The 13,982-nt window shown below is 41.2% G+C and overlaps 1 protein-coding gene across 1 annotated transcript; it reads left to right on the forward strand.

Annotated features, from left to right (window-relative positions):
• The first annotated feature begins 8,265 nt into the window (after positions 1-8,265).
• Positions 8,266-13,600, forward strand: LOC139311012 (3 beta-hydroxysteroid dehydrogenase/Delta 5-->4-isomerase type 1-like). The gene is made up of 4 exons (XM_070935329.1): positions 8,266-8,308; positions 8,623-8,817; positions 11,032-11,196; positions 12,786-13,600. Exons 1-4 carry the CDS (start codon positions 8,266-8,268, stop codon positions 13,598-13,600), a joined length of 1,218 nt encoding a protein of 405 aa, XP_070791430.1.
• The last annotated feature ends 382 nt before the right edge of the window (positions 13,601-13,982 follow it).

Raw genomic sequence — 13,982 nt, forward strand, 5'->3', positions numbered from 1 at the left:
ATTGTAAAGTATTATATTCTGCTCTAACAGTCCAACTCAGGGAAAAATATCATATCACAAACCCTGCAGCCTAAAACTCTGAAATAAAAAGAAAATGCACTCCCTAACTGCAAAGAGATTGTTTAACCCTGCAGCAAAACATGCCTCTAAGTTTTACTACTGTGGTTAAAGGAGGCTGCTCAGAAAAATGATTTCACAAAGTCACACAATACTGAATTTTTGCTTGTAATCCTGAATTCATTGAAGTATATATTATTGTCTGGAATAAAGACCAAAACACAAACTGTTTGGCTGTCATTTTGGTTAGCAAGAAGTCTAGTGTCCCTTGGCATTCCTAGATCCGGCTATAAGCCAGCCTTTCAGTCTGAGGAAGAGCAAAGTTTCTGAGATGTTGCCCCAGAATTGCACCTTCCAGAAGTCAGGTTGTGTGATACAAGTCTTCCTTAAGCTCCAGGAATGGGATCACACAAAACAGATTGGCCCTATGCTGCAGCCAGTTTCCTAAGTAGAAATCAGTATAGAACAGGGGTCTCCAATCTTGGCAACTTTAAGCCTGGAGGACTTCAACTCCCAGAATTCCCCAGCCAGCAAAGCTGGGAGTTGAAGTCTGGGAGTTGAATTGAATTGCAATTCTGGGAGTTGAAGTCCTCCAGGCTTTAAGTTGCCAAGGTTGGAGACCCCTGGTATAGAAAGACAAGGAATTTGCCCAAGTCTGGAAGAAGCCGGAGTCGGAGAGTGATCTGCCAAGCTTCCTGCCCTGCTTTCAGGGCAGAGGTCTGTTGAAAGTTTGAACAGAAAAGAGTTAACCAAAGAAAGTGGCACCATTCCACCAGGTTTGACTGTTGGGAGGCTAAGTTTGCAGGAAACTGCAACTCTTGACTTCTGTAAAAATTTGTTTAGATTAACATTTGCCTGGAGATAACCATGTCTCTGCTTTCAATTCCCCTCGGCCTTCACTTGGGGCCGCCTGCCTCTTCCACAGATACCTGACCTTGTAGCCAACTCATAACTCCTTAGATAAGAAAACGACTTATCACTTATCAGCCCATCCAATAGATGTCAAGGATCTCCCACAGTGACAAAACTTTCCAAGTAGCCCCAAGGATTTATGAGGGATAGGGGGAAACATACTGAGCTCTTTGAAAAAGGAGGACAAGTATATGAAGATGTGGTTTTAATTGTCCATCGTTATTAGAGACAGCCACAGAAATACCAAGTCCAGATCTCTGATTTTTCAGACTGAACTAAATGAAACAACTGTGGCAGCAAATGATGAAGACAGCAGGAAGGACCTGGGTACTTGGTTCAAATTATGTCTATTTTTATTTTATTAGATGTGTTATTATATTTATAAATAACTTGAGGCAGCAAACATATCTAATATTCCTTCCTCCTACTATTTTCCCCACAACCACCCTGTGAGGTGAGTTAGGCTGAGAGAGAGTGACTGGCCCAAAACCACCCAGCTGATTTTCACACATAAAATGGAACTAGAACTCACAATCTCCCAGGTTCTAGCCTAGTCCCTTCACCACAAGACCAACCTGACTTTCTTTGTTAAAGCTAAGCAAAAATGGTTGCCCCTCCCCCCAGCTCTTCTCTAAAAACGACTAGTCATGTTTAAATGATAGGATAGAGATGAGAACAAACTCTCACAGCAAAAAAAGAGGTTCTTTCAATGGTTCTCATTATTGCCATGTAAGTGATTGACAGGTTAAGCTTGATACTTTGTCCAAAGGGGTTTTTTTAAATTTAAAAAAAGAAACAGTATATAAATTTGAAACATATGCATTGTGTTAATAATCACAGTGGATTGTGCAAAGTAGAGATTAGAATAAAAGGACTGAAATTGCTAAGGTACAGAATGTTGGAGAGATCCAGTCATTGGATTTTCAGTCCCAATACGCAAGATGGAGTCTATTTCAAAACAAAGACCCATAGGAATTTATTGTGAATTATTTTTGCTTCAAACAACTACAAGTAAATGAAATAAGTTTTATGTCAAACTCTGCTCTGTGCTCATTGTCAAAAGTAATAAAAATGAAGAGGACATTTGAAGCACAAGTTAGCCAGATATAATACTGAATGATGGGGAGGTGGGAGAGAGAGAGAATGCAAATCACTCCTTTCTTACACAGAAAATATAGAAAAAGAAATGGCAGAACATGGAGGCAGAGTTAAAAGAGGGATCTGCCTAGAATTCCTACGTAGCCACAAGTGGACTAAAGTTAACTCCCCTCCTTGAATTCTATGAACTCCAACCAGGTGGATTCAGTGGAGCTTAGTCTTAAGAAAACATCCATAGAATTTTAAAATACACATATACAATTGATTTTCATTTTTATAATAGTTCTATACTTTATTGTTAAAGCTACATTTATTGAAATGACAAAATCATCTTAATAATAATAAAATGCAAAGAAGGTTCTTTGTATTACAGGTAGTCCTTGTGACTACCTCATACAGTGACCATTCACAGTTATGACTGTGTTTATCATCTTACTGCAGTTTTTCCTTTAGCTTTACAAACCTGTGAAGGTCATAAATGCAAGGATTGGTTGCAAAGTTACTTTTCCATCACCATCATAACTGTGATTGGCCACTATATGAGGCAGTTGCTAAATGAACGCTCCCTGTACTTTTTCCATTCTTTTTCCCTTGTCAACACCACTACCTTATATGGCAGTTTCTCTGGAGGATTTTTTGTCTTATTTTGTTTGGTTTGGGCTTTTTTGCAAATCACTGGACAAACTTAGACAATTGATCGAATGATATAACATCCTATATATCCTTGAAAGCAGCCATTTAAGCCATCAGAGTCAATCCCCTGCTTACTGCATGGAGCTAATTGAAAGAATTCATGAGAAGAGCTCCAGAACTTCTGCTTGAACATATTCATCGAAGGACACTCATCACCGTCCTTAATTGAATTTCACAATTGAACTGCTCTGCCTCAGATTGGTAGGGAATTTTTCATTGTAGGCTCTGCCTTCCTTTAAGTTAAATACATGTGCACAGATAGATTGAAAATTGAGAGGGTGGGAGGAAACTGCTAGCAGGTGGTGGTAGACAGAAAACCTTTTTTAAAAAAATTCTGATCACCCACCTTGACATCTAATTCAAAAAAATCTTGAGATACATCCAAATGGCAGATGTGATCCAGACAGTCAGTTCTACTGTATGTGCTTGGCTGGGTATTCTTATGCATGGCTCCCTGCATACACAGCAGATGTGAAAATCTACTTCCATTCATGGGTCCCTCATCCATACTGGATGCATCTCTGCGTGTCAGATGTTTGCTCTGTCACTTCTCTATTGTCAGATTAGAGACACTAACCCATGTCAAGCCACGTTTCAGTCAGTTTATACCATTTTTTCTTTCAGATTTCTAATCCTGGATTTATTCCAATTCTAATTTATTTCATTACCAATAAGATAATGAAATAAAGCAATTCTTTATGCAAGGTTGCCACTGATGAGAGGATATGGCAGTTCCATAGAACAATTATAAAACTAAAAAAATTAAAACCAAGCTGGTTTTGACAAGTGGTCCAGGGGAGATAACAAGCGTGTCCCCTGAGCTTTCTCTAAATTCTTCATGAAGCAGAACAAAGCAATCATTTGTGTTACTCAGAGCAGAACAAACCAATCTTTGCTCTTAGATTCAAGACGTCTATCTAGCTTCACAAGACAGCTCTGAGGGAGTGCATTGCTCAAACCTTCATTGAAGCAAAGCAGCCCTTGTAGATTTAGAATATAGAATAATGGAGTTGGAAGGGACCTTGGAGGTCTTCTAGTCTAACCCTCTGCTCAAGCAGGAGACCCTATACCATAGGCGAACCTATGGCACGCGTGCCAGAGGGGGAACAGAGCCCTCTCTGTGGGCACGCGTGCCATCACCATGCCAAGTGCTGAAAGCAGCAGCAGAGCAGCAGCGCCACCAAGAGCCGGCCGGCCAAAAAGAAGTCTTCTCCAGTGCGAAAGAGGTCTGGCTCTAAAAGCAATGGGCAGGTCACGCTGCCTACCATCTCCAGCTTGGCTTCCTCTTCTTCATCCAGCTCCAATTCTTTGGGCCCAGTGCCAAGCGGAGCGGCCTTGAGCAACCCGTCAGGTGCAGGGCACAGCATCAGGGTCGGCCTCGTCAGCTGCCTCACTGAGTAGCACGCCATCAGCTGCTGGAGGCTCTGCAGGTCAGAAGTGGATGGAAGGCCATCCCTTCTCCCCTAGCCTATTGTCTTTCCTTACCCCCTTTGGGAGGGGGGAGGGGGGGAAAACGATTCCCTGATGGAGTTGGAACTGGGAAGCAGGGCCAATGTGCTTGGGAGTGGCGCAGGGGAGTGGGTGCCAGCGGAGGGTGGGCAGTGGAAGGCGTGCTCTGCAAATGGAAGCACAGTGGCCCCTCTGCCCAGCAGTCCAATGGGAGCGCTTCCTCCCTCCCCTGTCTGGGGTAAGGCGGGTGGCTCACATGCGGCATGAGGGTGCAGCACAGCCGTGTTGGCACTTTGCGATAAGTAAGTGGGTTTTGGGTTGCAGTTTGGGTACTTGGTCTCTAAAAGGTTCACCATCACTGCCCTATACCATTCCAGGTAAATGATTGTCCAGTCTCTTTTTGAAAGCCTCCAGTGATGGAGCACCCACAACTTCTGAAGGCAAGTTGTTCCATTGGTGGATTTCTCTCACTGTTAGGACATTCCTCCTTATTTGTTGTTTTCATTTATTGTTTTTTTATTTAATGCTGTGCAATTTATAATTTATAGTGCTTAATTTTAGCTGGATTGTGCCCAGTTAAAGATAATGGAAAACACTTCATGGAATACTGACCAGAATAGACAGTGCCTGCCATTCCAGGATATTGGGAGGGTTTGATGACAAGGCCTTACTTGCCATGGCTTCCTATCTCTCATCACTATTGTCTCAGCTTTCCTTTACTTAATAACAGAAATAATAAGCAACAGTTTGCATGGGAAAGAACCCAGAATCTTCAGAGGACTCACTGTTTTTGACAGATTTTTTTTCTTCCATCACCTCACTTGATGGACCAGTAAATATCTTTTATTTCAATCTGGGGAGTTTATAATAATGTAACGAGATTTTCCTTCTTTCTTGTACATACAAAAGGTGTATTGGGCATCTGTCACCAGATTTTGTTTTCCTCCAATTTAGGAATTAGATCTGGCATACTTCTGAAATTCCCTTTGATTTTCAGTCACCCTATTTTTTTTCCATTGGAATTCCTTTTCTTAGAATTAATTTCTAATGAAGTTCATGTCCTTTGATGGCTGGTGAATATTTATAATGGTTGACCAGGCAATATAAATTCTGAGGAAGTGGGAGCATTTCATAGCAGCTGCATTAGGTCAGGTGATAGAAGCAGCATGTATGAGTAGGATTACAAAGTATGTGATTATTTTCAAGACTCTTATCTTGAGTCATAATATCATTAATTCAGAGAGTAATTGCTCCAGAGGAGTATTTCACTCCTGAGATGCAAGCTTTTCTGCAGGCTGCAGAATATGGTTCAGATTCTGGCCAATCTAATTATTTCTTTAACTGGCCTTGGGAAACTTTTCCAAACATCCACCTTTCTGATGAATTCTAATCTCCCAACTATACACTTATGATTTCCATCGGGTATAGCTCTGGATGGAAGATAATTACTGTAATTCTTGTAATACTAGAAATACTGTAATTCTTGTAATACTAGACAGAAGTCAAGGACAGTGATTAAAAACTCTGCCAACTGTTCAAAAAGGGATTGGTGAGCTATGAGCAGTAATAACACTGGTAAACATAAAGAATCTTATACTTTGATTATTTTTCATCCAAAAGCATCCTGGGATAATCCTTTGTCTAGCTCATGGATGTCAAACGCACCATGTCCTGTTGCGTTTCACGATGTTTTTTCCCCTTCACAGAGCTGGGGTTGACATGGCCTGCACATCTGGACCACAGGATGCCAGTTTGACACCCCTGCCTAGCTGAAGGAGAGGGACATATAGATTAATTTGGTCTTTCCCCATTATACATTTTTAAATCTAAATATATCAAAACTCTATGGACAGTCATTCATGTCATGGTTGTCCCAGAGGTGCTTTTTCAAGAGGCAACTGGACTTTCTTTGTTATTCCTTGAAGACAATTCACTTCTCATCCAAGAAACTTCTTTAGAACTGAATTAATGAAAAAAATTAATTGAAAAAAGCATTTTTGGGATAAATGTATCAAAATAGCTTTCTCAGTGGGGTGAAAAAGCAACATGCCTTAAATAAGAAAAATGTTAATGTGGGAATGAAATTTAATGGCAGTTTCAACCCATTACTTTGAATGAAACATTACTGTACGTATGATAAAACATCTGTGTGATAACCACAGAGAGACGTAAAATAGCCTCCCACCGGCCAGTTTACTCCCACAGAGAGGGTCTCCTCAGGGTGCCATCGGCCAAGTTATGCCGGCTGGCGACACCCAGGGGGAGGGCCTTCTCTGTGGGAGCCCCAGCCCTGTGGAATGAACTGCCCCTGGAAATGCGTAAGATCTCCGACCTCTGGGCATTTCGCTGTGCATTCAAGACCCTGTTGTTCCGCCAGGCCGGGCTATCAACATAATAATTTTAAATTGGGTGTTTTAAATTTCTGGGGTTTTAAATTGAGCTGAATTATTTAATAATTTTAAATAATTTTAATTGATGTTTGTCTTGTGCTTTTAATAGGCTGTACACCGCCCTGAGTCCTTCGGGAGAAGGGCGGTATAGAAATAAAAGTATTCTTCTTATGTGTAATGTCATTCAACTCTGAATCCTGTACACAATCAAATCCTTGTTTCCCTTGTTTGTTCGTTTCCTTTTTGGATGAATGATCAGCAATATTAATTTTTATAGACTTTACTGTACAAAAGAATTCATCATATGGTTTTAGGAAACAGGAGTAAGGTAAACTGCTTTGAGCTTCCTTAATATTATCAGCCAAAGCTTTAAGGAAGGTGAGAATTTTATATACAGTGAGGTAAAATCATCTGAGAGATTAAAGAAAGACAGTCTGGTTATGAAGTTATGGCACTGGGCTAGACACTGGAAAACTGTGAGGTTCTCAACTGTGAGCCTATCAGTCTCTCTCAGCTCTAGGAAAGAGCAGAAGTGGGATATACTTACCTTCCCTATCGGTTCGCAAATGTGAGAGCGTGGTCCCTCCGGTGCAGCAGGCAATGGTGAGTGCGCGCACGGGTGAAGCTTATGTTTGTTCGTTGTTTTAAATTTGTTTTTGCACATTGAAAACTTATGTTTGTTCTTTGTTTTAAATTTATTTTTGCAGGTTTATTTGAAATATTTATTCATATTTGAAATGTTAATCCTGTTCAGCCCACGTTAATACACTCCTGAACTAATATGATATAATACTCTTACATGCAGCTGGCCCTTTGAGGGCAACCATAATGCTGATGCAGTGAAAGTTTGCAGGAAGCAGTTTCTTCTGACTCCAGCTTCTGCCTTGAAAGCTCTCTGGAGAGGAGGAGAGGATGGTGGGGGAGCAGCATGAGGAAAGGTTGCCCCAACAAGTAGCATCTTTACCACTCATAACTGGAAACAGGGATTCACTTTCGAGAAGGGCCAGCCTCCCTCATTCAGGAACAGGGAACACTGCTCCCCTGCCACTTCCTCTTGCTCTCCAGAGATTTGCCAAGGCAGAAGTTGGACTCGAGGAAACTGCTTCCTGCAAACTTTCTCCTCCACGTTTCCACACAGCAGCGTCCTCCCCCTCCTCCTTTGCTGGGAGGGTGCACCAGACAGGGAAATGCCAACAATGTCTGGGATTGGGAGAAGAACATATCCTTTAGCATGCTGTGCACACACACACACACATACATACACCATTCCAAGTTTGGAGACTGTTATCCACATTTGACGTTACAAACTGCCAATCATTCCTGGGCTTGGGGAGAAAGCTCTCTCCTTCCTATGTGGATAAAAGTCTCCAAACTTGGAATGCGTGTATGTGTGTGCACGCACGCACTTGGATGCCAGCAGTTTGGGGAGGTGAGGAGCTTGTGGGGCACCAAATTGTCCCCACATCAAGTTAGCCAGTAAGACTTGTTCTGTCCTGAGTCAGCCACACCCAGTGAGCGTTAAGCTGGCCACGTCCACCCAGTTGCCCATGCCCACCCAATCTGCCACACCCAGTGAGAGGTGTCAAACTAGCCATGCCCACCCAGTTGGCCATACCCACCCAGTCACCCACGTCTGGCCAGCTCCCTGAGGTCAACCATAGCCCTGATGTGGCCCTCCATGCAATCGAGTTTGACACCCCTGATCTATGGTAAGAAGAGACTTCACTAGATACCAGGTAGAAGGCGTCAGAAAGAAAAGGCAATCTGCAGATGCAAAGTGTCCTCAACTACCATCTCAAGCTTTAAAACCCAAAGATTGTGCAGTTCAATAACATTTAGAGATTAGAATGTTCTTGCATTTCATTTCAAAAACATGTAATAACTCAGCAGTAGTAGGCAGAGGGAAGATAAGAGATAGAAGCGAATAGCCTTGAATATGAAGACACTCCCACTTGGCCAAAGACTGCCAGTTGCAACCTCCCCCTTTCTGCTGCATTTGTTCTTTCTGTTTCTTTTGTTTCAGGAGGAACGGCAGGCTCTTACAGCATCTCCTTGCTCATCATCATGTCCCTGGGAGGAATGAGATGTCTAGTGACTGGTGCTGGTGGGTTCCTGGGTCAAAGGACTGTTTGCCAGCTGCTGACAGAAAAGGAGAGTTTGGCCGAAGTCAGAGTCTTGGACAAAACCATCAGCATTGAAGCACTCCAGGATTTTGAAAGTAAGTAAGGTTGTTGAAAGGAAAGAGTAATGGATGCCCAGGAAGAAATACCCAAATCCACATTGTAGAAGCTTCTTATGTAGAGGACCCCACCTTGTTCAGGTGGCATCTCAGTTTCTTAACCAAGCCACTTCAGACTGCTGGTGAAGATTCATATAATGGAAACTTTGTCTCCAGTTTTTTAAACACACAGAATAGATAATAAACTAGATTAAAAACATTTCCTCGGCATGTTAGAAGAAGCGTTTCTTCTATGGAGGAGCATTTTATCAGCTGAGCCTCAGCCTCAAGTCTGAAGAAGTGTAAGCTCAGCCCCCCCCGCCCTTTCTTAACGTTAGCCAGACTAAATTAAATAATTAACATTTATTATTAATATGTCTATATAACATTTCTGCTGAGAAATCTGTCAACAATATCTAGGATATTTTTCATGACATTTCAATTTTAATTGAAAGGAACTGTACATAGTATTCGTGTACACATGCAAATTGGATTACAAGATTAGCTTTAAAGAAAGGATAGACATCATCTCTGTGATGCCCAAAATAGTGGTATGCATAAGCTTGTACACAAATCCAGATTAAGAAAAAATGAAAACCAAATATTGTTTGCACTGTTAATAGAAAAAAGGCTTAAAAGTAAGCTTTATGTATTTAAAGTAGTATAGGAATATATCTGGGTATATGGATTTCCACAGCTCCTACTCAGCCTTCATATTCCTGAAGGTTGTTAACTACTATAAATGGGTTTGCTTTCCTTTTTTTCTTCCCACTCCTGGCAAAACCTTATTATTTTGGTGTAAGGGATCCAGGGAAATATACTTGTCCATTATTATTATTAATAATAATTATTATATCATATTATTATTATTATTATTATTATTATTATTATTATTATTATTATTATATCATTAGCAAAATTCAAGAGTCTCATTGGTATTTCTGACTTCAGCAACTGCCCGTAGTTTGGTAAAAAGCTATCACTTCACAAGGGGAAAACTAAAAGGATCCTGGCAAACTTCTGCTTTGCGTCCAGAAACAAGTCACCGGCAGGCATGAACATTGCAACTCTGTAAATCAGTAGTGACAGGTAGCTTGCTATTATTTTTGGAATCGGAAAGAGAAATGCAGGCATCAAAAATCATGTCTAAAATGGAATGCAAAAATGTTTATATTTTTGGAATATATTTCCTAGACAGAATGCTGAATATATGGATATATGAACTATGGATATAATGTAAATCCACTGGGGCTTTACAGTACTTAATATTTTTATTTAATGTTATTAAATAAGACATATTCCTTATTCTTGTTCATTTCTAAGAAATTTTGTCAGCAAACATAAATGGGGTATTTTATGCAGTCAGTACAATCATTTATAAACTGTAATATAACTAATGTTTTTATAAGTATGGAATATGCATTGTATATATTATGCTATTGACAGAACAGCTCAGTTTAATGCATGTTTCCTCAGAGGATTAGTAAACATATTCAAAATTATCAACTGCCTGGGTTGTAAGAAAGAAACCTCAGTTTGATTGCTCAGTGAGTTCCACAGATTTTTTTCCCTCAGATTGCAGCTGTAATGGTTCTAGGGCTAAAGCTTCAGACCCTGCCATCAACGAGTTTCCATAGGTCCTAGCTTGGCCCAAGGTCTCTTTCTCTGACTTTTTGTAATAAGAAAAGAAGCTCGGCAATTCCTATGATCCTTAGAGCTTTAAATCCTGCTACTTGCTCCAACCTTCAGTCAACGTGCTAAGATAAAGAGACATCTTGTTTTGGAGCACACGTCCTTTGCCCTTAAACTCATTGGCTAAGACCAAGCCTGTCCTTGTGCATGGAGCCACAGATATCTTCATGTAGTGACTTCTCTTCAGATAAGATGGAGAGCCACAGTTCATTGTAGGCTTGAGTCAGGGTTTGTCTTTCAATGGCATTGAAGAAAATTGTATTTTCTGCACAAAGGCAAAGACAGCTAAGTGGCAGCTAAACTGGGGTGTCCATTGCTGTTCTGCCTGTCCTATGTTTTTCTATGTTATCTGACTAGATGGCTAATGGGAAATAAAATTTAGCAGCATGGAGAGAGAGGAGGAGAGGGGGGAGAGCTTATTTCTCTCCCCTGCTCTAAGGATGGTCTGCGTTGTTTGCTTTATAGTGAATATAAGGAAGGTAAATATAGGTCATTACTTATTGGGTGTTTTTCTTCTTCCAGAAGTGAAGAGTAATACCCTCTTGACAGTTATACAAGGGGATATCCGGGATGTGGCGCTTCTTGAAACTGCAGTCCAAGGAGTCTCGCTTGTCATCCATTCAGCTTGCATCATTGACCCCCGGGGGTTCATTGATCAACAGACCCTCTGGGATGTCAACGTCAGGGGTAAGGTGGGATGACTTTTGAGGCCGAGCCAGAGAGTGGTGCTTGCAAAGAAATTTTAAATTCTCCTCAGACTGTACAGAGAGAGGTCAGCCACTCACTGGCAGGTGATGAATGGGCTGCTCCCGTTCTTATTAGGGATAACAGTCAGGTGTCTCTCTTCATGGGGGGCGTCTGGATTGCAGACTGAGAGAAGGGTTCACCTCCTCCTTCCACTATAGCTGGGATTGTTCTCTCTGTGTGGATAAGTGTCTGTTTAAGAAGAAAGTTCTGGAAGACATTACATGCACACGTGGATATGCATTTGCACAAACCCTACAAAGTTGTCTGGGGGGAAAATATCTTTCTTAATATCTCACATGGCAAAAAGACAGGGATCAGGTAACCCCATGCACATCCTTTATTCTATAAGAAACCCAGAACAAGTAACTTTAATCTGACCCCACACAAACCTCGTAAAGCAGGCAGCATCTATTTTATTCCATTTTGCCTGGACGAGTCCCTGCAGTTTTCTTGCAAAGGTTTTTCAGAAGTGGTTTGTCCTTGCCACCTTTCTAGAGCTGAGAGAAAGTGACTACTCGCCCAGGTTCACCCATCTGGCTTTGTATCTAAGGCAGGACTAGAACTCTCTGTCTCCCAGTTTCTTACCTGATGCACTTAGCCACAGGTTAGAAAGTCAACCCATCTCCCTTTCTCTATATATACAGGTAGTCCTCCACTTACGGTCACAATTGAGCCCAAAATTTCTGTTGTTCAGAAACAGAAAATGTCTGTTTGTTAAGTGAGTTTTGTCCCATTTTAGTGTGACATTTCTTGCCACACTTGTTAAGTGAATCACTGCAGTTGATAAGTTAGTGAGCTGGTTGTTAAGTGAACCTGGCTTTCCCATTGACTTTGACCTTGTCAGAAGGTTGCAAAAGGTGATCACATGATCCCAGGATGCTGCAATGATCATAAGTATGAACCAGTTGCCAAGCATCTGAATTTTGATCACATGTTCATGGGGATGCTGCAAAAGTTGTAACTGTGAAAAATGATCATAAATCACTTTTTTCAGTGCTGTTGTAACTTTGAATCGTCACTAAATTAACTATTGTAAGTTGAGGACTACAGTACATGTGTGTCCAAACACACAAAGAAAGCCCCGATGCAAACTGGTAGTAAAGGTAAGTAGAACCCACCCCTGAGTGAGGTCCTTCAGACATAAAGCCTGAAAAGGAGGAGGACACTAAGAAACCGAGGGAAAATATAAAAGCCTCCTTTAAATATTTCCCTGTAGTTCTGGGGCTGTGAAAGTTCTTCTGGGAACCTTAGCTCCCATTAATGCACAATAAGAAGGGTTTTCTAGCAATACTTGCAAAAACAACAGTATCAGACCTGCCTCATCGTGGGCTTCCAAGTAAAAACGATCCTTACCTCCATTTGTTGAGGATGATATAGTCTAGAAGGTGGGAGTTCTGACAAACGGGCTTAGAGGCCTTTTGTGGCATCAATTTATAAGATGATGTTCTCCGGGGGGGGGGAGGATGGGGAGGATGAATAGCAACCACCTCAGCCTTTGTAATGTTGCTAACGTTTCCCTTTTTCTGAAGGTACACAGCTGCTGCTGGAGGCCTGTCTTCGCAATGATGTCCAGTATTTTATTTATACCAGCAGCCTTGAGGTGACAGGTCCAAACAACAGAGGAGATCCCATCTATGATGGTGATGAAGACACCCCATATCAGATGACCCAAGGCCAGCCCTATGCTGAAACTAAGAGAGAGGCAGAGAAATGTGTCCTGGAGTTGGATAGCTTGCCGCTCAAGGGGGGTAATAGTTTTGTGACATGTGCTTTGAGGTCTATGTACATCTATGGAGAAGGAAGTCCTTTCCTTCTAAGTCACCTCGATGAAAGCATCCTAAACAATAATGTATTTTTGAGGCTGTCTAGGAAAGAGGCGATTGTAAATCCTGTCTATGTGGGAAATATTGCTTGGGCTCATATTCAAGTGGCTAAAGCCATGAGAAACCCAACAAAAATGAAACAGATCCGAGGGCGTTTCTACTACATCTCAGATGATTCTCCCCACACAAGCTATTCCGACTTCAATTATGAGCTGACAAAGGAGTTGGGGTTTGGTGTTGAACCCAAACCTGTGATGCCCATCACACTTTTATATTATTATGCTCTGTTCCTGGAGATTGTGAGCTTCTTGCTCAAACCTTTCTTCAAATATGTTCCTTCAATTAATCATTTCCTTGTAATCCTGCTCAACACCCCTTTCAGTTTTTCTTACAAGAAAGCACAAAGGGATTTTAACTATACTCCTCGCTACTCATGGGAAGAATCCAAGCAGCGCACAAGTCAATGGATTGCTGACATAACCCCCCTGAGGGCAGCATACCTGAAAAGCAAGACTAACTGAATGCCAGAAAAATCTATTCTTTAAAACAAAGAGGGGAAGGCATAAGAGAATCAAATCAATCAATAATTTTTTATTATGGTCACAGCCCGGCATTACTAAGAGTATCAAAATATTTAAAATGGGAAAACATACTGAAACCTTGAATAAATTTCCCATGTTGTATATATATTTGCAACATTAAAATATCAGATGAGCATCCCTCCTGACGTCTCACCATTTTTTATATCCACTTAAGTTGAGTTCCTGTCAGCATTCGACATCCTAATTCTAGAGTATCCAAACAGAGTATTGTGAAAACATTTCATTCTCCTTTGGGAATGAAGAAAGGTGTTGATAGGCTCAATTTGTTGAGCATCTTTAAGTCCATATAGTTTTACACTCA

The sequence above is a fragment of the Pituophis catenifer genome, unplaced genomic scaffold (genome assembly GCF_029215685.1).
Source record: "Pituophis catenifer annectens isolate HBS135680 unplaced genomic scaffold, rPitCat1.0.hap2 SCAF_2, whole genome shotgun sequence".
Lineage (NCBI taxonomy): Eukaryota > Metazoa > Chordata > Lepidosauria > Squamata > Colubridae > Pituophis > Pituophis catenifer.

What these genes read in the sequence shown, in the direction of transcription:
- LOC139311012 (XM_070935329.1), top strand. Translation starts at nt 8,266, where the DNA reads ATGTGGCCCTCCATGCAATCGAGTTTGACACCCCTGATCTATG. An exon ending in AGCACTCCAGGATTTTGAAA is followed by an intron (nt 8,818 to 11,031) that starts GTAAGTAAGGTT and finishes TTCTTCTTCCAG; the next exon opens with AAGTGAAGAGTAATACCCTC. An exon ending in CTGGGATGTCAACGTCAGGG is followed by an intron (nt 11,197 to 12,785) that starts GTAAGGTGGGAT and finishes CTTTTTCTGAAG; the next exon opens with GTACACAGCTGCTGCTGGAG.